General features: G+C 35.0%; 1 protein-coding gene and 1 long non-coding RNA gene across 32 annotated transcripts in view; one reads left to right on the top strand and one right to left on the bottom strand.

The window, feature by feature from the left end:
• ROBO2 (roundabout guidance receptor 2) overlaps positions 1-24,864 on the bottom strand; it is a 1,748,609-nt gene that overhangs the window by 22,847 nt on the left and 1,700,898 nt on the right. For 15 of the 31 annotated variants that reach the window (XM_063602836.1, XM_063602846.1, XM_063602847.1 and 12 more), the window contains 4 exons: positions 22,170-22,451; positions 16,699-16,855; positions 6,898-7,158; positions 2,237-2,442 (listed from right to left, as the gene is read on the bottom strand). In XM_063602836.1, the coding sequence (XP_063458906.1) occupies positions 2,237-2,442; positions 6,898-7,158; positions 16,699-16,855; positions 22,170-22,451 (906 nt within the window). Of the gene's footprint in view, positions 1-2,236; positions 2,443-6,897; positions 7,159-16,698; positions 16,856-21,600; positions 21,727-22,169; positions 22,452-24,864 lie in introns of all 31 variants that reach the window. The other 16 variants (XM_063602831.1, XM_063602841.1, XM_063602842.1 and 13 more) reach the window with 2 other exon arrangements.
• Positions 1-24,864, top strand: part of LOC129397415 (uncharacterized) — a 320,007-nt gene that overhangs the window by 239,756 nt on the left and 55,387 nt on the right. The window contains exon 2 of the long non-coding RNA XR_008624770.2: positions 6,948-7,108. This is a non-coding gene — a long non-coding RNA (uncharacterized LOC129397415). The remainder of the gene's footprint in view (positions 1-6,947; positions 7,109-24,864) is intronic.

Here is a 24,864-nt window from a genome sequence, read left to right as displayed (position 1 = left end):
GGCACTTACCATGTTAAAAACATAAAAAGCTCATAGAAATAATGCCTGTTTTATTGTCCACCTCATTCAGCGCCATTAAACTAGCCTTAAGTGTCTGAGGAAAACATAAGCATGTTAGAACAACATTCATTGGCATGCTGATTTCTCTAATATTCAGTCTCTATATACATCTACCTCAGGGCTCTTCTCATACATGTCTGCATGCATGCATGCACACACACTATATCACACTTACAACCTTATCTACACTCTCACACATTTATACATGTACTCACTCCCTACACAAGCACCCACACCCACGTTCTAATACACTCACACGTCTAACACATACTCTCTCACACACACACTTATAAGCACTTACTCACATAGCATAGAAAGCAAATTAAATCTTTGATCACACCTTCTCCACAAAGTTATTGTGGAAGAGAAAGGAAAAAAAAAAGTGAGTTTGTATTTGGCTACTTTTGTGTAGAACACAACTTCTTTTACTAAAGAGATGTATTATTCATAGGATAAACTCATCATGGAATACAAACTTAAACACCCTGAGGTTTTTATATATGGCAGTAATTAAGCAGTGAATTCAAGGAGGAAGCCAGACTTTTTTTCTCAGCAATAAAAGCTTCATTTGGAATGAACATTACACTAGCTACAGGAGAAACGCAGACTGCTTGAGCTGCAGTCACATCAGGCAGCCTAACATGTCACAGGTGAGCATGTAAAAGTGCAAAATGGCATTCTCTTGATTTATAGACGTATTTATCATCTTTGACATTATAATATTTAATAAAAGAACTACACAGACTATAGCTGACTGTTTTTCATCATTATTGCAATTTGTTACTGCATTCCTAATGGAAAAGAGTTCAGTATCATTAGTGAAATATGCAAAAATATGCAGAATTTTACCCTGAAGGAGATTATGCTGGAAATTCAGGCAAAGGGGCTTAACATAATAGTGCACTAATAAGTCAGCTCTCTGCATTTGAAGATTTTAACTTGTGCTCAGTCACCTTCGGTTGGATCTGGATTTCAAATCACAGCGGTGTATCTGCAGCTCTTAAATCTTAATTAGGCTGGCAAGCAGACCAGCCCCTGGATAAGAAGAAAAACTGAAAAATGGGCTCATGCATCACACATTGAGTAATTCAGGGAGGAATACAGAGGAAAATCACAGGCGCTGATGCTGCTTTATCCTGTCATAAACCAGTTCCCATCAGTGTTTGTAGAACTCTAACACATTGTGTAAAATCTGTGAAAGTTTGGAAGCTGTTGGCATAAAAATGAATTAAGCGGGATTGTGGTAAAATATCTCCTAGGATGAAAGATGTCATCACGGTAAATACAGATATGAGTGGTCTTCTGAGAAGACCCAGTGAAATGCAGAGACCAGACTTCAGTTTGTAGTAGCTCGGTCTACACAGCCGTGTAAGAGGCATTTTCTTGTGTGTCCAACAATGTATATCTATTTGAATAGAAAGACTGAATTTTTAGTTTTCTCCAAATTCATTGTGTCCATTTTAGGATTTAAAGTTTTCTTTAAAAAAATTGGTACATTTAAATCCCTGAAAATAGGTTATACCTCAGTCCTGGGATCATCATAGAAGAGTTCCAATGCAACTCTTTCGTTTGATGAACAAGGCAAGAGGAAGCCAAAGAAATAAACAGAAAAAATAACTGCATTTCTTGGAAGAGAAGCATTTACTAGATGCAGCAATGTGAAATGCATAAACATATGGTTTATCTCACTACACATTTTCTTCATTCTAAAAATAATACCTTGTGCAACCTTAAAGTGGCTTATTCAGGAGACGTGCTTACTTTCCATCAGTGAATGATTTTACAGAGTGAAATATCAAGAAGCATTTTAAGATTGCATTCACTTCATATGTTATTCCTGATATATAAAAAAAAGATCATTTCTAAAAGTCAAGGTTTTTAATGTAATAGACTTGGTTTCCTAGTAGAGTGAACTTCTCATGAAAGCCCTAGATATAATTGAGTTTTCTTTCATGTCTTTAAAGCTTTTTAAAATTCATGAATTTTCTTATCATTTTTGCAGCAAAGCAAAAGTATTTCCAAATCCTTTTTGAATTTTGTATTTAATATTAACACATTAAAAATGTTACAGAAATAGATGGAGTGGAATAAATCTTACAATAAGGAAGTAGTTGACTTTTGATGCATTTTAATGTTACCAATAGGTCAGTTATTCCTATTAAATTGGTTCCGTTACCTGTCACAGAGCTGTCTAGATTGTCCATGCTGGATCCAGGAGTCTGGTCCAGTGCTCTCAGGGGCCTGGGGATTTCTAAAGCTTCCTCTTCGTCGTCGGCATCATCATCTGCAACATCCGTTTCCAAATCAGAAATCAAGGCTCCAGACACATAACCTAACGGTGGAACTGGAGGCTGTGGAGGTTGATTATTGCTTTGAATGTGCCTAGAATTCAAATGAAATTTAAAAAAGAAAAGCAACTTATTAATATGCAACAAAATCATACTTTTAATTAAATGCATGCTATAGTAACTCATACTGTCTTCTTCCTTTCCATTAACTAATTTAGGAGTTCATAATGCTTCCAGCAGAAACAATGGTTACGAATACGAGCCTCACCAAACAAGGAAAACATAAACCATTAAACTCTTCACTTGGTATTTATAGGATAACACACGGAGAAAAAAAAATACGGGCCCAGTATTTTTGTGAAAAGAAGTCATCTAGAGGGGACTAGGAATATTCGCCACGAGTAACTATTTAAAGTGAATATTTTTCTCCAAAAATATTATACTTTTGTTCCCAGTTTAGTGTCAAAATTCTACTCAGTCTGTGTAACCCATGCTGCCTGCTGGCCCTTATGAAGAAAAGATGTCACATGAGGACCTAATATCCCCTACCTCCCAACCCTGAACACATTTCCCACCCTAGAAGGCTTCCTCCCCACACAATCTCTCTCACATCAAGGCTGGAAGGCTATTTCCACTTTCACTATAACCCAGTTTAGGGTAGGCACAACTAATTTGTGCTCTAGTAGCTATTTATGTATCTGTCTCACCCAACAAAGTCTTAAACTCCTCAAAGGCATAAACAATTCATCTAAGCATTCTCTGTGTTTAGAACACTAGTGTGTTAAATAAACCTTTTGCAATGAATAAATAATTCTAATCTCAACCTTATGAAATAAATAGATCATGCATTATCAACCCTCATTTATTTATTTATTTATTTATTTAATTTTTTGGAGAGAAGGGGTCTTGTTCTGCCACCCAGGATGGAGTGCAGTGATGCGATCATGGCTCACTACAGCCCTGACTTCCCAGGTGTAAGCGATCCTCCTGCCTTGGCCTCCCAAGTAGCTGGCATTACAGGTGTGCTTCACCATGCCCAGTTAGTTTTTAAATGTTTTGTAGAGTGGGATTCTCACTATGTTGTCTAGGTTGGTCTGAAACTCCTGGGCTTAAGCAAGCGTCCTGCCTCAGCAACCCAAAGTGCTGGGATTACAGGCATGAGCTATCATGCTTGGCCCAACCTTCTTTAGAATTTATTAAAGTGAAGGTCAAATTTAAGTGACTTGTTTCAAATCAGGTAGCTAACAAAGTGTGAAGCTGGGCAGTAGGGTCCAGTTGATTTGCTTTGAGTCTACTCAGATTTTCTTCTAAACCATAAAATGCTAAATGAAATGAATTTATTGTTATTTGTTACCAGCATTAAAAAGTGAGTGTACTACATGTTTTAACATAGTAAGTATTTTCTTTGCCTTCATAAAAAAGGTATTTAAAAGGCTGTGCTATTTAGGTGAGATATTAAAAAGTACTATGCATTTTTATTGTTGGCTGGTGAATGAAAGACATTAGATTATTTTTCTTTGTCATTTGCATGCTTTGGGGAAAATATTTTAATCTTCCCGAATTTGTTTAATATTCCTCTCCCAACTGGCTTCTTGAACTTGTAACCAACCTCAATGTTAACAGGATTCTAGATGTTTCAATGTTAAAAAAATTTCTAATTCTGGAAGCTACCTCAATATCATCAGATCCCAATCTTCAATCTTTAACAGATTAGAAAGTTCAGGCCCCAAGTTAGTATTCAGCATTCATCACAGCCTGCTAGTTGAAAAATAGGAAGAAATAGCAAGTTTCCTAAGTATTAGTACAGAAAAGCTTGAGGATAGATGAGCACATCTTGCTATAAATGTTGCCATCAATATGCTTATGAATTGATACCTCTTGATAAAACAAATATACCTTGATGGAATAAAAAATGTACTCCTATTTAAGCAAAATTAAGAGGTAAATTGAAATACAGGAAGAGGACACATAACATTTATAAATATCTTCTAGTGACAGGCACTGTGCTGTTTACTTCACGAATCAATAGAAACAGATCCTGGGAGGTGGAGCCTGGGAATTATTATTTGTTAAACAGTCCTATGATGTTGATGTGCTACCCAGATGGTGAGTCACTTCCAAACCAGAAGCACATGCAAGCTCATAACTCCCAGATGTGGAGTCAGCCAAGGCATTCTGAAAGATTGCTGGTTGAGTAGGAACACACTCAGAAGAAGAAACAGGGTGTCCTCTATGGGTATTTGCAGCAGGTGGAGATGAACTAATTTGTTCATTCTTTTACCAAATATCTATCAAGCATTTACTAAGTGGGACACTCTTCTAAGTGTGGGAAGACAGAAGTGAACAACTCAGGGGTGAAAACCTAGGCCTTTCTAACTAATAACAGCTAATACACAGCCAGGGACAGTAGTATATAAGTTCATACTCATTTCATTCTCACAAAAACTAGGATATGTAACAAAGAATTGAACCTCGACCCAAGAGAAGTTAGGCCTTTGCCCTCTACTCCTGGGAGGTAATCTGTAAGCCCTTAGAATGTCCTGTGTGATAAAAGTCTCTCTGCTTACCTAGAGGCCTTAGGCTACTCCAAAAAGCATCGCAATATGATTATGGGGGGGCTTGGAGTTGCATGGTGTCACCTCAGCCTCTGGAGAGGCTGGAAATTGAGGTCAGCCATATGGGTAGTCAACAATGTCTGTGTGACAGAGCCAAAATGAAGTCGCAGGACCTCAAGGAAGGTGTGCCCATCCCTGGCTGGCAATTCTCCATGGTGTGTAATGTTACACCCTTTGTTGGGAAAGTAACGCTATGATTCCACTGAGAGGACAACTGGAAGCTCTACTTTTGGAATTTTCCTGGACCTTGTCCTATGCATTTCTTCTTTTGGCTGATTTTAATGCGTATCTTTTCACTGTAATAGACTGTAGCTTTGAGTGTAAAATCTTTTGGTGAGTTCTATGACTTACTATAGAGAATTCTCAAACTTCAGGGTGGTCTTGGGGACCCTTGAAACTTGTACTTGGTATCAGAAATATAGGTTGTCTTGGGGACTGCCCTCTAATTTCCTATATGAGCTAATTACTATTATCATCACCATCATTTTACACATGGGGAAACTATAGCATATAAATGTTGAGCAAGTTGCCCAAAGTCATGCAGCTAGTAAGACAGGTTCATCTCCATGGCAATGGTCCCAACCTTGGCTGTCCCATGATCTGGATCAAATTCCAGATCATGGCAGTCAGAATCTTTCTCTGGGAGTGGAGCCCAGGTACCAATATATTTTAAGGTTATCCAAATGGTTCTAAAATGTGGCAAATTTGAGAACCCTTCAGCTTGAATCTGTGCTTTAGATGACCAAACTGCATTGCTTCATTAGTTAACGTGAAGGAAGCCCTGTGGCTCTTGAAGCAGCTGGCTTCAACTTACATAGTGATGTTTTATTAAAAGCAGATTGATGAAAAATAATAGCGTTTAATGGTAAGTTGTCTTTGACCTTTGAGAAAGCATCTGATGACTGTTGGAAAATGTTCAAGAATATCTTAAGAAAAGAGGCTGTTTGTAATAATCTTCAAGTAATACTCTTCCTTTTGGTATCTCTTTCTATGTATAGTTAGCTGTATTTTAATAATACATACTTCATTAATAATGAGAATAAGAATTATTTATCCCCATGACTAGAACAATTTAAAAAACAAAACAAATACTATTTAAAAAATTTACTCAGACTTCAAGCACAAAGGGTAAATCAACAGAAGAAAATTGGAGTATGACATGGAGATTTAAAATAGTGATATAAAAGCCTGGGCTTTTGAAAATTAAAATAGAAAGATTGAATAACAAAAATCCTGTATAAAACTGTTAGCGTTAGTCCCATTTATATATCTGTGTTAATTCCACAGGATACCTAGGTAAACTGACACCTATAGTTTACAAAAGTTTATAGATTAGGAAAAGAAATGTGAATTTTTGATTTACTCCTGCTTTTTATGCATTTACTGATACTAGTATTGTCTTTTTTTTTTCTTTTGCACTTAACTCAGGTAAAGAGAGTCTTTTAATAACTAATACTGACCATATGTGATTTGCAGAAGCTCACATTTACATATTGACAACCACATACAGAATTAATCACAGGCACTTTGAGGAATCTAAAAGGAGTCTTTTATTACATCATGGGATGTGAGTTCAATGATAAGCTAATTGAAGATAAACCATAAATTAGAAAAGATTCTGGTGTAGCCAAGAGCACTTTAGCCTGAAATACAGCAGATTTGAATTCTTGCTCTAGTTCTAGTTTTAGTTCTAGTTCTAGTTACAGTTACAGTTACAGCTCCAGTTCCAGTTCCAGTTCTAGTTCTAGTTCTGGTTTTGGCCAAATTATTTAACATTTCTCAGTGGATACATTTATCTAAATGATTAAGGAGTTATACAAAATCACTTTTAACCCTAGCTGTGTAGTTCTGTCAGAATCTCTTGTGAATTTATTCTAAAAAAAAATTTCCATGTGTTGAAAGCATGGGTCTCTTGACTTAATGAAGATATTTACCATGTTTGTTTTGCTATATCAAACTGATAGGCTCTTGTCAACTCATCCAGGTGAGCCTGCAGCATGGGTTGCATCTCTTCCCGTGGGGATGGAGTAAGAGTTGCAGTGGACTGCTGTCCAAAGGAGATAGCAGGAGAAGAAGCCACGCCTCGAACAGGAGGTGTTGGGACCCTATCATCATCTTCTTCCAGTTCATCTTCCAGACCTTGGTGTAAGTAAGTTTGTACTGGCAATGGTGGGCACCAGCTATCACTGTCATAGCTGAAATTAAATGAGAAAAATATGCACATTGACACAAATACACATACACATACATGCACACAATTATACTGGCAATAAGTAGCAACCACATGGTATCTGAAATGTTCTCTCGGTTTATTTCTTCCTGAAGCTGTTGGTGTCACCACAGTAAATCACCTGGCTGTTATCTTAATTTCTAATTGTAATTACATCTGTTATCTCAATATCTCAATTTATTCTTAAAAGACCTTATTAGCTAATTGTTACCCCACAGTTACAAGAGGCAATAACTTCCCAACAAACTTACTCATGTGGAAAAACCAAATTGCTAATTAAAGACAATTAATGAATTTAGTGCTTGTAGATTTAACTGCTTCCTTCTCCTGTTCATACTTGTGCACCAACATTACATGCCAATATCGCTGATTGATTATCTAAGAAGTATTGGAGAATTTTACTTGTTCTTGTTCTAGATATCTGACAATCTTTCATTCCATATGTCATTAAGACTATCATATAAATGCATTCAGTATCTCTTTGATTCTCTTAATTTTCTCAGTAGAAACTAATGTCCTCTTTATCTTGTCATCCAAATGCAAATCATAAAACAGGAGTTCAAAACCTTGCCCTATAAAATAAAAATAATACTTTTATTGTAGTAAAAACTTTAACATGAGATCTATCCTTTTAAAAATTTTTGAGTATAAAATATGACAATTATTTTAAAACCATATTTTTTTAGGGACTGTGGTCTGTGAATATAGAAAATTAATCCAAAAAGTTTTAACCATGAGACAAAATCAATAGCTTTTTTATTTCAATTCTCTGTAGTCTGAATACTTTCATAAATCAAATGGATTATAACATCCTTTTAAACACAGACAAGGAAAAGATAAATAATATTATTGGATATAGTGGTCTTATAAATTCAGCCTCTTAAATACCTAGTGAATCTTTCTCCAAACTTCACCCCCACTCCCACAATCACACATCAGTTTCCTGCTGTAAACAAGCTCATTAGCTTTCCTACTCTTGCGGTATCATCATCTTCTCTTCCACCCTTTGTTAAACACGTGCAACAGAATTATATCTCTAAAATCTTCATTCACATCACGCTTAAGCCTAAAATTATTCAGTGATTATAACTAGTATTAAAAAAAACCTCTCCAACTCATTAGCTAGGTCTAAAAAACCCATCCTAGTCTGATAAACCCATCTTTCCAGCTTAATCTCGCACTATTTCCTCAACATCCATATACTATATTTTTCTCTAAAGTCTGCATCTGTTTATGACTGTTCTCAAATCACTTGCTTGTAACTGCCTACTCTTCCTTCAACCAGTCACTTCAAACGTCATCAGTTTTGTGAAGTCTTCTCTTCCCCACTCCAAATGGAATTAATTGCAATTCCATAATACTTATATTGTGGTACTCCTCATATTATATTGAGATTATTTGTTTCTGTGTTTCTTTTCTCCCACTATTTTGTGAGATTCTTAAATTCAAGAAAGCTGTAATTCTCATCTACTTCTTGCACCTCATACAGTTTCTGGTACGTGGGAGATATTCATTAGGGAAACTGTGATATGAGTAAATATCAGAAATGTACATCTCTAGTCTTGATCTCTCTTACAAAGAGTAACTTATAAATGTCCGGATGATTCTTGAATATTTTCACTTGAATGCCTTTCCATTTATTTTGTTTAAAAGCTGAATTTATCATAAAACTTGAACGTGTATATTTTTATTGGTGTTATTCATACTTGCCAAAATTTGGAAGCAACCAACATGTCTCCCAGTAGGTAGATGGATAAATAAACTGCAGTACATCCATGCAATGGAATATTATTCGTTGCTAAAAAGAAATGAGCTGTCAAGCCATAAAAAGACATGGCAGAAACTTGAACGCATATCACCAAGTGAAAGGTCTAAAAAAGGTACACACAATAAGATTCCAACTACTTGACACCCTGGAAAAGGCAACGCTACGGAGACAGGAAAAAGATGAGTAGTTTCCAGAGGCTAGATGAGAGGAAACCATGGACAGGCAGAGCACAGAGGAATTTTAGGACAGTGAAACCACTCTGTATTATAAAATAATGGTGGATACATGTATTACATTTGTCCAAATCCATAGACTGTGCAACACAGAGAGAACCCTAATGTAAACTATGGACTCTAGGTGATGATGATGTGTCAGTGTAGGTGCATCAATTGTAACAAATGTACCACTCTGGTGGAGAACCTTGATAGTTGGGGAGGCTATCAATATGTGGGGGCTGGGATAAATCTGTACCTTCTGCTCAATTTTGCTGTAAGCCTAAAACAGATGTAAAAATAAACTTTATTTTAAAAAAAACTCTTAATTTATTTTTTTGGACAGTTATGTGTCAGGGTCCTGAATCTATTTCACAGAGCATACAATTCAGTGGGGAAAGCTGATATTAAACAAATAATCAGTGATGCAGGATGCCACAAAAGTAGAAAGCAGGAGGTCTAAACTAGTTTTGGAGTTGGGCAGGGCTATGTTGACCACCAGTAAAAGGAACATTTTAAACAACACGTGTGGAAGCCCGGAGGAAGAGAAAGGAATTTGAAGAGTTCAAATACTTCCCTAAATGCCAAGAGCTGGCAAAGAAAGAAGAAAATTGGCCATGGAAGAGGCAAGAGAGTTAGGGATAGGCTGGTCACTGAAGGCCTTATCAGCCCCTACAAGGAGTTTGAAATTTTCCTGTGGGTGAGAGATAGTTACAGAAAGAGTTTTTGTTTGTTTGTTTGGTTGGTTGGTTGGTTGGTTGGTTGGTTGGTTGGTTGGTTTTTTGGGGGAATAATATCATCTTTGGATGTTCAATTTCCTTAGACCCCTAAATTCTTTTTCCCGAATTCCAAAGATTCTTCCTTCAAAGTTAGTTATAATTGTAACTCCTTTATTTTCATTTCCATGGCCATTTTATTCTCTTGCTGAGGCTACCTAAGTGAGTTGCAAGACCCTGTTTCAGAAGCCCTGTATGGTTTGATAGGAATATTTCCTCCTAAATATCTATTATAATATTAGACATTATAAACAACAGACACACACTAGTGTGTTACAAATAGCAATTTTTATACTAGAAAATACCATCATTTAAACTGCATTCCCATTTAATTGACTATATAATGAGTGCTAATCTGAATTTAAAGAACATATTGCTCTAAAAAATTGATGCCATTTTTATCTGTTTTATATGTTGGAGATCACAATTAAATTTCATGTGGAAAAAAGATCCTATTGCTTTAAAATATTGTAACTCACTGTCCTGGTGGGATTTTCTGCTTTCAGTTTTTCGCATCCTCTAACCAATCCTGCCCACCACTTACAAATTCATCTATGAAAATATCAGAATGGTCTGAATAAGAAGATTTACTTCTCTTTATTCCATCCATTGAATATGTCTAAGCCGCAATCTACCTTTTCAGACAGTTTTTAACAACAAGAATCTCCTACTCAAATAAATTAATTTGTTTTCATCTTTCTTTGTACTTTCTTCCCATCCTGGTGCATTTATTTATAAGAACCAACTTATTTCCAATAAGCTGTACTCCTCCAATTTTACCTATCTTAATCTTATAAATCCATCAAGATGCAGGCTAAATCCCATATCTTGTATGAAGGTTTCCTTGATGTACATTTCCTTGAAAATTGATTATATGCAGTCTTATGTCATTTCCAGTGCTGGTTTCTGTAACTCTTGACTAATTTATTTTAGTATTTAACTTTTCACATGTTTATATTACCTTTTACTCAAGTGCATTACAGTTATGACATTGAACTGTTCTTGTTTTGTTACATCTAATATAACACCTTAAAAAGAGTAAGTCATACGCGTATGTATTGATTTGATTTGAAAACACACAAATCATTCCACTAATTAGAATGCTTTGTTCTTTTTTCATAATTTATTTATCTGACTTAAGCCACATTATTAAGTTAAACAGAAATACGTAAGAGGAGGCTAATCAAAAGAGAACTATCTATTTTCAATATGAAATGTGCTGTTCTGCTTCATAACTAGATATAATTAAATTTACTTTGTAACTCTTACTACAAAAGAGTCCTTTTTTCTGCCAAAAAGTAATGGGTACACTTTCCTTACTTACACTTGTTCATTGCCAAGGATATCATACCTTGGAAAAAAGGAAGAAAATGTTCACATATTCAATTTTTCAAATGGAAATAGTCTGTTATTTCCTAAGATTTTTCTGAAACTCCATAGGTAGTAAGATATCCTTACTTTTGAAAATCTAATGGGGATATACACATGAAATAAAAAAAAAAGAAAATTCATAGAGAATATATTAGAAGAAATATATGTTATATGCATCATGTGCTAAGAAAACTTAAGAAAAGTTATAATTTGGTGTACTCAATTCATTTTTATTAATCAAATAATGTCAGGCCAAGGAGAGCCTAACCATATAAATATTGTATTTGGCATTAGTCAAATACATTGCTTAATGCATTAATTAACTAAAACATATTTCATTAGCTATTCCCATTAACTAGAATTAATGTTATCACCAATTTTTCTATTTTTTTTCTTTTTTTTTGAGATGGAGTCTCGCTCTGTCACCCAGGCTGGAGTGCAGTGGCGCGATCTCGGCTCACTGCAAGCTCCACCTCCCAGGTTCACGCCATTCTCCTGCCTCAGCCTCCCGAGTAGCTGGTAGCTGGGACTACAGGCACCCATCACCATGCCCAGCTAATTTTTTGCATTTTTAGTAGAGACGGGGTTTCACCATGTTAGCCAGGATGGTCACGATCTCCTGACCTCGTGATCTGCCCATCTTGGCCTCCCAACGTGCTGGGATTACAAGAGTGAGCTACCGCGCCTAGCCAGTTATCACCAATTTTTCTGTGTCATTTTGTGTGTGTGTGTGTGTGTGAAGATAATTTAGAACAAGAAGGAGCAAATTCTTTACCCCTTTGGGATAGCGAAGCTGAAAAATGTCCACAGATCCATCTACTTACCATGTACCAAAAGAGGAAAAATGGAAAATGAGATAAAAGAAAAGACTAGAAGAACCTGGAAGAATAAATGAAGGAAAGTTGGGGCATGGTGTATATCATATGAAGGAGAAGAATGGTCTGTTATCTCTATGGTCTTCATGTCTTAATCCATTGCAAGCAACAAATACTTAGGTTTCATGCAGTTACCGAAGAAGGATGAGAAAGTAACAGATGACTCTACAAATTTTATGAAGTGTAGCCCTGTTTTTATAGTTTCCTTCACATTTTACAGATATACATCTTATTTGAGTGACAGAATTTCAACTTTTTCTTGTAGTAACATTGAAAAAGACTGTGAAAATGCTGCTAATGCCAAACCAAAGATCTTTTGGTCAACCTTTCCTGGAGAAGGTTTTGTTCTTTGACTTATTGTCAGTGAACTATGAGGCATCATATCTGTCTTGCCTGGCAATTAATGATAAAGATGACAACAAATCAATGTTGCATGTGAATGAACTTGTAAAAGGCCAGATACAAATACCAAATTACTAATAAAAATACAATAAAGTTCAACACTGGCAGAAGCTTGCCAATCTCTAACTGCAGTAGCAAAGAAAAGCCCCACTTTTCAATTTAATTACCATAGAATTCTTCCTGGAATCATATGACTATAATAAAATGCACTGTATTTATAGCTAGGGATTAATACATTTTGACATATTTTTGTCAAGCTGAGAGAAGAATATTGATAGGAGAAAACATTGCCATCATTGCTATATTCCTGAATTAACAAATACTTTTCTTCTTTGGGCAATTGTTTGATAACTTCTGATATTCTGATACTTTTTATTTGATTTTGATATTTATTTTGATATTGTGGGGAAAGGCTTAGAATGAAAACTGATGATAGCTAAGCTTTTAGAAATAATACTAAATATTGTAACAAAAAACTAGAGACAATATTTTCAGGGTGATGATTACCATTAGCTGGGTATATCTCCTAAATACTTACCTTTCCTCCAACCCATTGACCTTGCTTTGTTTTATTCCCTTATCATTTACATGATATTAGCCATTCTGCTGCAATATTCCATGCTTTATCTACCTGCCTCAGCCTCACATCCTCCAATCCATCATCTGTACTTAAACATCAGAACTCCAATATGACATACAAGGCTTCACAATTGGCTTCAAAACGTCTTCTTAGATTATCTCCTACCCTATGAAGTTTTCTTTTATTTTTATGAGACAGAGTCTCGCTCTGTCACCCAGGCTGGAGTGCAGTGGCCCAATCTCGGCTCACTGCAAATTCTGCCTCCCGGGTTCACGCCATTCTCCTGCCTCAGCCTCCCAAGTAGCTGGGACTACAGGCGCCCGCCACCTCGCCCGGCTAATTTTTTGTATTTTTAGTAGAGACAGGGTTTCACCATGTTAGCCAGGATGGTCTCGATCTCTTGACCTCGTGATCCGCCCGCCTTGGCCTCCCAAAGTGCTGGGATTACAGATGTGAGCCACCGCGCCAGGCCACCCTATGCAGTTTTCAAACTCAACAAGCCTCATACATCAGGTACAAATTGATAAAGGGCACAGACAAGCAGTTAAGTGCAATATGAGGAGTACTACAATAGAGGAGCAAGCTTTAGGAATAACCAAAACAACAGTTTAGTTAAGGCAGATAACCTTAAAGAAAAGAGGGTGGGGTTTCCAAAGGAAGACTAATGGGACTATCTGCTATTTCCTGTTTTCTCATCTTTCATTGTATTTTATTTATTTATTTATTTATTTATTTATTTATTTATTTATTTATTTATTTTTGGTCTTTGGCCAGGGAAATTTGTCTCCATTTGCACAGACAATCACAGCAATAGTAAAATTTTGTTATAGTTGTTGACTAACAATCTATTCTAATGCTAGACCACTTTTGGACAGAGACGTTTTCTTGCTATCTTTGTCCTTATTTTTGGCTCAGTGCCTCGCATCCAACAGCCACCAAATGTTTTTCTATTATTTGTGAGTAAATGATTCTAGATTCACCTCAAAACTTAACTTCTACAAGCTTTCCCCTGGCTTCCCTGGTATACATGATTGCCCCTTTCTGCGGGGAGATTATTAGTTCTTCCACATTGCTCAGCTAGGGCTTATCATACAAAATTGTGTGTGTTTGTGTGTGTGCATGTGTGTGTGTCAGGAACAGGATAATGTTTACTGTCTGGTATCTAATAAGTATGGAGAGCAAAAAAGTATCTGAAGTTTTTATATTTTGTATGTCAAGAAAAGCTTAAACCTCAATTATGAAGGTTCTAAATTATAGAAAAATTTTCTAGAAGATCAATTCTGAAGATTTCTTTTTTGACTTACTTAATATTATGAATAGTAGAATACTCTACTGTGTTCAATAATCTTTCTTTTTCAGTATCATATGGTTTACCGATTAGAAAACATAAAAGTATAAAGAATATCAAAAAATTGACAAAATCATGCCCAATCTATTAATTTTTATTTGTTTTTATATTAACTTTAAATATGTTTTTATTACAAATAATTAAAATAATATTTTTCAAGTGTTAGCCTTTTAAAAACTGAGCTCAAAAACCAAGGAAATTGAATTTTCTTGTCAATATTACTGACTGGCTAAGATCTAACCACTATTTTTAGTAAGAATGATAACTTCTTTTTTTAGCAAGTACTAGGTATTTAAGACAAACAAAAACTTGAAGGTAACTCAAACTACATACATATATATATATAAAAGTTTCCAAATATGTAGAAACAATTTTGTGTTTTATATCTTAATTATACTGAAAATAATTTGTGTTAAATAATAAAAATTTGCACTATCTACTATTTCATGAATATTTTCAATTCTACTGCAAGATAATAAAATAAAGTGAGAAGTTTAGCATTGATTTTGATTTAATTGGTTTTATTGCAGGGGGTTACAGGAATTATCATAGTCTATGTATATTTTAGTAGACTCAATGGGAAAAAAAAACCTTCCAAATTATCAACAGTTTTCATGTGATATGAGTTCAAGACTTAATGCATATAAAGCTTTAACAGCACTACTTTCTCTTCCTGTTTTACAAGTCCCCATGTCTGTAGTCTCTGACTATAGCTTTTAAAATGCAGATTTCTAAGCTCTGTATTAATCTCTTGTGGAATACACATCTTTGGTTTTTCTTTGCTCATGATTTATGTGACACTGACGCATTTATAACATTAATATAAATTAAGATCATATACAGAATTTTATTTTTTAAGTTAGAGAAGGAGGACACAGGATATACTTTTAGTTTCCCATTTCAAATGTGAACTTAAAAGAAGTAAAATAACAATATATGCATATATAATAAGTGCTACAGTCTCAGAGAGACAAATGAAGGCTTTTGGAGGGAAAGGAAGACATAGACAAAAAATATTCACGTGTGTGTGTATACATATATAATGCATATATAGAGCATATATGTATATATATTTTATTTTATCAAAAAAGGCAAATGATATCATTAAAGGAAGCCAATGTTATGACATAGAAAATTCTAGTTAGAAAAATTAATCTGAAGACTTCAAAGACAGGAGTTATGTACAAAGAAAAGAGGATGAAGAAGAAATTTATAAACATGTATATGTGATTTTTTTAAGCCAAGATAATAAACAACCATTATAGAAATAAATATATTTATTTTAATATCTAAATATTTCTAAGTAAAAAAAAATCCTGTGAAAAGAAAAACTGCTTTTTTCCTGTATTTTTAGCTTACATAAAGGCCCAGTCAAAATAAATAGTGACCTGGGAATTATAAGGAAGACAAAGCATTCAGAATTATTAAACTAGAAAAGGAAACAGTATGATTTTTTGACCAATTTTTGTTTTTCTTGGAATTAGAGGATAAAAAATATCAGTGTCTTTGTATTTAAAATCAATTAAGGCTTAAAGTAACAGAGGAAAACTAACTCTTGTGAGACATTTGGGAAAGAATAAGGAAACTGGTCCCATTTAAAGACCCTCGAAGAAAATTTTGTATCTTAAAAAGGTTTCATTACAGAGTGTGCATTGGCTCTATTATTGTTCTGGCCCCTAAATTCCCATCAGAGCTGATGATTAAAGTTCTACCCACTGGCCAGGTCCCTACAATTATCCCATTGTGATGGTGCTCTACAGTGGCGCCCTGCTATGGCCAGACATCAAGTCATTAGAGAACTGCAAGGGATGATGAAGAAGGTTATTTTAATTCCCTTTTCAGCCCTTCTCAGGAGTGGCTCTTTAGTTCACAGAGCTGTGGGTACTTGCTTTCAAACTAACAAGCAATATTATAAATGGAGGCTGCATTATCATGATTGCAGACAATCTAAGGCACTTGAAGGCCAAGGATTCTCAGTCCTCAATATGTGCTGTTTTGTATTTATCAGCTAAAAATATATAGACAGTGCAAACAATGAAAGAGGGGGAAATGCAATGAACATGGTGGTGGGGGGCAAAAGAAACAGTGAGAGAACATAAGATGATGGCAAAAATGAACAACAGAGAGGAGAGGAGAGCCCTGGCCATTTTGCTAGTATATAAAATATCTTTACCCATTTTCTTGTTGTTCCACTGCATAGTGTTCCAGCTCCGTGCCAGGAAGGGGCTGGACTGGGGGGGGAGGTAGAGGGACATTGGCCCAAGTGGATCCATTGTTTTTCTGTGGTTTAGAAGAGTTTTTATTTTTCTTCTTTTTTCCACCTTTCCCACCTGAAAGTAATAACGTATTTATTCAGAGATGCCAAATAGCAGAATAAAGAGAATACATCAGATGGCAAGATGTATTTATGTTTCAAAACACCAGAATCAGTATGTTGGAGTTGTTAAAAGCTATAAACAATGAAATGATATAATCAGAAAAACATTTTTATAAATCACTCAAAATGATACTGTTTTTTTTCCCCCAGTGCATTAACAGCAGAGCTGAATGAACCAAAAACATGGCTGCTGTATCAAAAGCATGCTTATTGATTTATTCCCGTCTGCTGCCTTCGCGTTTTCATTGTTAGAGGAAATAATGGGCCATAACAAATTCTTTTAAATGTCAAATTTTAGTACACTTATAATGCTCTTTTGCATAATCTCTCTCAGTGGAAAATGCAAGGTCTAAGGATATAGGCTAAACTTTTCCATTAGAATTTATTCAATTTAATTAATCCAGGAAGGGTAACAATTTTTATCTCAAAAGTAACTGATAAAAATCCATCAGCTACAGTCAGGAAAATACCTGTAAATATTTTGCGAAGATACGTTTTATAGACTTTTTAACTAATGAATGGCACAATTATTTTTGCATATGTGAATAGTTCTTAGCTATTTTAAGCATAACATCATATAATATTCCAAAAAGGAGGAAAAATTAATACAGTAATCAGTTTCAGTAGCATTCTAATACAAATGAATTCATGCACAAAATATGAGAAGAAAGTAAGCTAGCAGCATATGAGCCATATCTAGGATTACATGGAGCTTAATGAAATATAAAAAATACAATTTATCATTTGGACAGTGCCATGGTTTTTACTCTTCCAAAATTAAGTAGATAAAGCTTCTTCCTTAAAAGTGGACTACAGTTAAATGAGGAATGAGTATTTCTTGGAGCAGAATAACAAAGGACATTTCAGGGGACACTATATAACTTCTGTGGCTCCCACCACAGCCTACAGCAATATCTGCCAAAAATCTTACTGATTCTTTCGACTTCATCTTTCTGGAACCACAAGTTGTGAGCAAAAACTATTTGTAGCAGGGCTATTTAGCAATATATTATAGTATCACTAGAAGCCTACTATTCCCTTTACTTCTACCAATTACTCATCTGCATCAGCCACGTTGAATATTATGTAATTTAATAGGAACATATTTGAGCACCAGGAAGGGATAAAACTGTTAAACTGGATATATAATTTATTGCCAGTTATAAAATAGTGTGTGTTTTCCACATAGCATGCACACCTTCACACATATTTCAAAGAACATCCCTGCACACAAATTGCTTTCACCTTGCCTTGTATTATACTTGTTTGGTAGAATAAAAGATTTTAAGAGGAAGGAGAGCAGATATCTTTTGCTTAGAGGATAAGAGTTTTGTATCTGGGTTTACAGACCAGTTTCCCACTTACTGGATAAGTTACTCAATAGTTACTGCCTACATTTTTGCACATGTAAAACAGATATAAAGTTACTACTTTTTTCAGTTATTTTGAGAATTACAAGAGACAATGCATATCAACTACTCAGAATGGACAGAACATTCAATAAATGCCACTCATTTGTGTTCTTTTTTTTCCCCCATATCCTCTATCTTAGAGCAAATCCAGCTCCTTTTGATTTCTAAAGCTTTCTTTACTCCCAACTTCTCCAGGCCCTATGAGTATCCCACAAACAGCCTGACTCAGAATAACAATAAACTTGCTTGAATATACATCTGTAATGTTTGTCTTTAAGGTAGATGAACCTTAATCCTTTGTTTCCTGATGAGTCAGCAAAATTATCAGACAGGAACCATTTCTTCTGTTGCAGTACCAGAACTCGGTTTCAATGATTAAAAGGGGAACAGACTGAGCTACTTGTCTTCCATAGCTTTCTCTCTAGTTTCACCTCCTTTATTCCTTATTTATTTATATATAGAGAGAGTGCTTTTCGTTTTCCATGGTACTTTTAGAAATGTTAGGTGGTCACCACCAGAACTGAGTAACAGAAATAGACAAGTTCTTGCATCTCCATTTTATAGATGAAGCAACTGAGGTTCATTCTGAGTGTTACGTGGTCCACATTCACCCAGTAAGAGAAAAATCAGAATTCAGAGTGTAGCAGCTTTCTTTACTGGAAATTACTACTTCCAGAGCCCTGAATTCTGTTGAAGTCATTGTCCAAAATTCAAGAAAGCCATTCATTACCTACTCTTCCAAACAGATTTAAAAATATATTTGGGAAATGGGTGATTCATAGAAGAAATATGTGAGGGCTTTCTATCCAACAATCACTTTCTCTTCTTTTGAGGAAATTTCTGCTCTCTCATTATGGGCAGTACGTGTAGGATTACAAATCAACACACCTGACTTCTTTTAGCAGTGAGCAGTGGTAGGTTCATAGCATGGTGGAGAGCATACATAGAACCAAAGCCACTTACATTCTCTGAGATCTGAACCTTGAGTGAAGTAAGCCACAGTCTGTTGCTGTTACTTGCAAACAAAGAACCTTCAATCACTTTAAGGTGAGAATTTCCTATATTATCTTTTAAGGGAGCATATTTTAATGACTTACATATATAAACTCTTTAATTTGTGTGTATATTAATATATATGTATATATATACTATGTATATACTTTTTTTTTTTCCTTGAGACAGGGTCTCAGTCTGTCACCCAGGCTGGAGTGCAGTGGTGCGATCACATCCACTGTAGCCTCAACCTCTCAGGCTCAAGCATCCTTCTACCCCAGACTCTCAAGTAGCTGGGAATACAGTCGAGTGCCACCATGCTTGGCTAATTTTTGTATTTTTTTTCAGAGATGGGGTTTCACCATGTTGCTCAGGCTGGTGATTTTATATTTTTAATGGTTAGATTTTTAATGGAAGTGCTCAGAACTTATATATTGAATAATATTAAGTGTTTCAAAGAGGGTAATACACTCAAATAATTCTGAAATGTCCACTTTTATCACTGTGATTATTTTAAATTGCTTACATTGCTATGCACAAATTAAGAAAATCTTATAATACCATATGATTAGCTATCCACAAGGTGGTTTGATCTTAAATTTAAGTCTTAGGAAACATACCTATGATTATAAGCATAAGACAAAACTCTAATATTAAACTCAATTGAACTAAACTAAAAAGAGAATAATCACTTCACTCTCACCTACTAACGAATGCTTTCTATCATCGATTTAAGTAATTTTGTATTCAAATGTAGATGAAGTAGTTAATATAATTCATAGATATATATAAATGTCACTCAGGAGATTAATGGATTCAAAAAAGCACTAAGTACTATTGTGAATTGTGTTCTGCTTACAGTTACTCAAAAGACAACTTTTAAAACTTGGTGGTGGCAATCAACACATATAGAATACTTAAAGAAAGATTTTTAAAAGTCTTAAGTAATCCATGGATTATAGTATATAGATTTATTTTTACATACTGCATGTGACTTTGCATATCTTTAATGAAATAAAAAGGAAGCCCAGGATAAATTACTTTTTAATTATTCAGAACAATTGTGAGACTTATTATAAATAAATGGCAGTCTAAATGACATATAAGGTCATTCAAAAAGTTCTCCTATATTATTAAACCCGTTTAAATTCATAACAGATGTTTAACATTTTCTGGATTCTATAATATAGCTAATTCTACCAATAGGCAAGAAGAGCAAATGACCCATTTTGAAGGGAAGAGGGAGCATTAACATTTTCAGACTGAAAGGGTTCCATCTCCTGAGGAAAAGTAATTTAGAAAATGTTACCCTAATGATGTAAAAAGTTTAACTCTTTATGGCTTTGATGCTTGGTAGCCTGTGACATGCCATAATACACTATAGTCTTTTACAAATAACCTGTAATTAAAAAAATAAAACAAAATCTCAGTACAAACAAATAGCATATAGTTAATCCAAACAAATTAAACAAGTGGGGTCATGGAATAAATTAGAAATGCACAAAGTCATCAGCCATACAATGTATATGTCATGGTTGAAAGTTAGAGTGTGTCTACTACAACCTCCTCATTTTACAGGTAAGGATCTTTGGGCCAGGAAAATTTCATTCATAAGTCATTATAATAGGTATATATTTTTGTCCAGTAAAGGGTGTTTCTTTCCATTTGTGCTATATGATACTGACATCATTATAGATTGTCACTTTAGCTGATATATCTCAAATACATATTAAAATTTATACCATAAAAGAATTATCAATATCAAAGATTATATGGTTTTTTGGAAATTAAATATTAATTTCCCATATTAACTTTCTTGTATAGTGCAGTAGAATATCATTCAATAGATAAAAAATCCTATTATATGGTATTTTGAAATCTTGTCCAAAAATAGGAGGTCACATCAATGATATACTAATATTATGAACTACTCCAAAATCATTTTCATTTTAGTTGAATTCATCTTTTGGTATCTATAACATGGAATTGACTTTCATGTATGATCTTTTTATTATAAAATTCTCTTTACTCGTTCTTTAATGAATAGTATTTAGTAGAATGGCATAATTTTTCTTTAAATATTTCCTCATAGAGTTAGTATATAAAAGGGGACAGTGATTTTTCTCTTCCCTTTTATCCCACCAAGGCATGATTTCATTAGCATAAACTGTTGTCATTTGACAGATAAATGCCTGACAGTGAGCTGTGATTCAGTAAATCTTCATGGTTGTTAGGAACACAGGTCATACGCTGGTGACAAACAAATATTTCTCCTTACTGTGATGAGACCAACCTGAGAGACTGCCACTCCTTTCTGAGCTGTTGTGAGAGCTGGTGGTGCTGAAATCCTGAGACTGGTTGTGTGGCATTCTATTAGACAATCCCTCAGCCAATCGGTAGTCAGGAATGTAAAGTAAGGCTAAGGGTTAAAGGGCAGAGGTCATAGTGGCATCATGTGATTAGTTCACAGCACAAGCCCATGCAGAACATGCAGTTAGCAACTCAGAAGCAGATGTTGTGGGAGAGTGGAGGAATGTTTTGTCTACCCTGCCCTAATGGAAGTAGAGATGGATTGTTGATCATTAGGTTGAAAAAGAGCTAAAAGATGAAACCGATTGGCACTGGTGTGTGGTGGTGGTGGAGGAGGTGGTGGTGGCGGCGGCGGTGGTGGTGGTGGTGGTGGTGGTGGTGGCGGTGGTGGTGGTAGGAATTACTCAAGTTACTGGAAACATGCTGGTATCTTTTTTTAGTTTAGGTAGTAAACCTGGTAATGAATCACTAAGTCAAACAACAAATACTAATTTCTATCTCATGCACAAATGATATGAAAATACCTCCTCAGGACACAAGAACCTGACTCACCATTGTTACCTTTGTTCTGATCAGGTAGAGAATAACCAAATCCCATCAGATCTGTTTTTTGCTGAATTGAGCTTTTCCATTGTGGATCAGGCAGATCGACAGCCAATTCATGTATGCTGTTGGAATGCAAGATCTGTGTCGTGGCATATGGGGTAGCCTGTGTTATTTGGCTGGAACTGTTGTAACTGGTTTTGGTAGTGAAGTCAATGCTACTATAAATGGCTCCATCTGAGAGCATCGTTGCTGTTTTATCCCCTTGGCCTGGAACTGGTGGCAGCACATCTGTGGTGAACATAGGGAAATGAAACAATTTAATGAGGCACCGGAAGACCAAAACTATCAGGACTGAAGATGAAAAATAAGTGTGTCACACTGCATGTTTGCATTTCAGCTGAGATGGGCTTCATGAGCCACTGAAGGGTAGATGATATACAACCATCGCCAAGCTATCAGCCTCAGTGACAGGCAAGCCTACTGCTCGCCCTTCACGTCTCACTGCTTAAAACACCCTTCCCCCCATTTTCTTTAACCATGAATGAGACGGTTGGCATACTTCACTATAGAAAAATGCTTTCAGTTTTTCACTCTGTTTTAGAGCCAATGAAAGTGTTAGCACTTTACAGTTGCAATGATACTGAATCCACAACTCACAGATGAAAAACATCTCTTTCCACTTTATCCCAAGAGACATGGACTACAACTGCTAAATACATGCTAACATTTCAAAAATTATACTATACTGACTATGAATTATATTTTTTGAAGCTATAACTTGCTACTTATTGTGTGATTTAATTGCTCCAGAAAAGGAGAGTGCATTTTTTTTTCTTGTATAACAAAGGAAAATTTTCATGTGTAAGCCATTTTCACAATATAGCAGAATTTAACTATAGAAAAAGCAATCTCAGTGATCGGTGAGTTTAATTTATGCTATCAACTCCGAACTAGAGAATTACAGTTTCATGTTGTAATACAGCTAGAGTAAAATTAAACTCCAGGAGCAACACTGAATATCAATCAGTCCATTTTTCATTTTGGTATGCTGAATTATTTTTACATGATGCTTTATAATTCAGAACTGCTGCCTCTCTCCTGAGCTCTTATTTTCCCTTTTTGGAAGAAAGATACTAAGTGAATCTAAAATAGAAATCACTAAATAACACTGTTTTTAATCCTGTAGCGTTAAAATGAATCTAATTATTATATAGTACATTTTAAAATAAGCTATCTTCTGAAAGCTTCATTTCATGGGACTTGAGGCCATCAAATCACTGCATTCTTTCATTATAGGACATTTTCAACTATCTTAAAACTTTTAGATTAGCTGATACTCAATAGTACCTGAAATAAAAATTCTTATAGAAATATTACTTCTGCTTTTGAATTTTACATAAGCTAAAAATTGTCTTCTTTAGCAACTGTAGAAAGAAATGTATACTATATTTTGTACACTGCATAACTTAAGTCTTTATGAAGGTTTTGAAGTTTGGAGCTTGTTTTACAGCTGAGCGGATATGTACTTAAGATATTGAAGTAAATATCTTAAATATGTATCAGTGAAGTTGTTAAACATATTTTAACTTATCATATTTCACCAGGTTGTATAAGCAAATAACATTATTTTTAAATTTCAGAACTTCACAACTACTTTCTTGCCCTTCTTTCTTTGAGCTATGTCCTAATTACAAAATTTGATGTTAAGCATACTGCATTCTTAAGTGTTAGTATTATTTTTATTTCTCAAAAACTTTTAATATGTAGTATATCCAAATTGGTCATAATAGATCCTTCATTCTGGGTGATTTTTCAGACTTTTGTTTCTGCCGCTTCTACCATGTCCTTCACTGATGAATATTAAGTGAATATACTTGATTCCCCAACTTGAGCTCCAATTTCACACACCTTGAATTTAAAGTTCTCCAAAGCTTTAGATGTGGATTGCAAGCCACTTCGATGGCAAGCTTTTCAAATGGCTGTGTGCTCAAATGTTAAACAATGAAGAAAAGTGGTCCAAGAATCTAATCCTACATAATATTGCTATACAACTAATGCTATGGCTCTGGAAATTGAATCTCTCCTCTCCCTGCTAGATAAAATTATAGTCAGCCTTTAAGTCTAAGTGCTTCTGTATTGATTTTTAGGCTGCATATTGTCTTCAAATATGATTTGATCATCCCTACATTTTCAAAAATAAACTGAATTGTATTCTAACATCGAAATATTGGAATATTGCACATGAATATTTGGATGTTAAGGAGAGTCCTATAATACCAGATGATTTGGAACTCTGGGCCAGCCTTCCTCCCAACAGGCTAGACCTAAATAGGTGATGTCATATTTAGCAGGTCTTTTTTCCATTTCCATTTATAGCAGTCCCCACCTACCAGTCCTTAATGTTTTAGGCTGTCTGACTGGTGCTTGTTAACACTTGTGTTTGAAACCTATGAGTTATAGAAATGCTTCCTCTACTTGGAATTGGTAATTCATTCTGTAGTTTTTCACCACCTTGGTTATACTTGTACTCACATTTATTTCCTTTTGTTTTATATAATTATCTGTACAAATGACTGTCTCCTTCACTGTATCACGAAGTCATTTGAAAACAGGAGCATATGGGATTTATGTCTGTATTTTCATAGTTGCTCACCCAGTGTTTTGAAGAGAGTAAGCACTTGCTGACTTGAATGGTTAAATA

The sequence above is a fragment of the Pan paniscus genome, chromosome 2 (assembly GCF_029289425.2).
Source record: "Pan paniscus chromosome 2, NHGRI_mPanPan1-v2.0_pri, whole genome shotgun sequence".
Lineage (NCBI taxonomy): Eukaryota > Metazoa > Chordata > Mammalia > Primates > Hominidae > Pan > Pan paniscus.
Note: the sequence above shows the minus strand (reverse complement) of the source record. Positions and strands in the feature narration are given on the sequence as shown.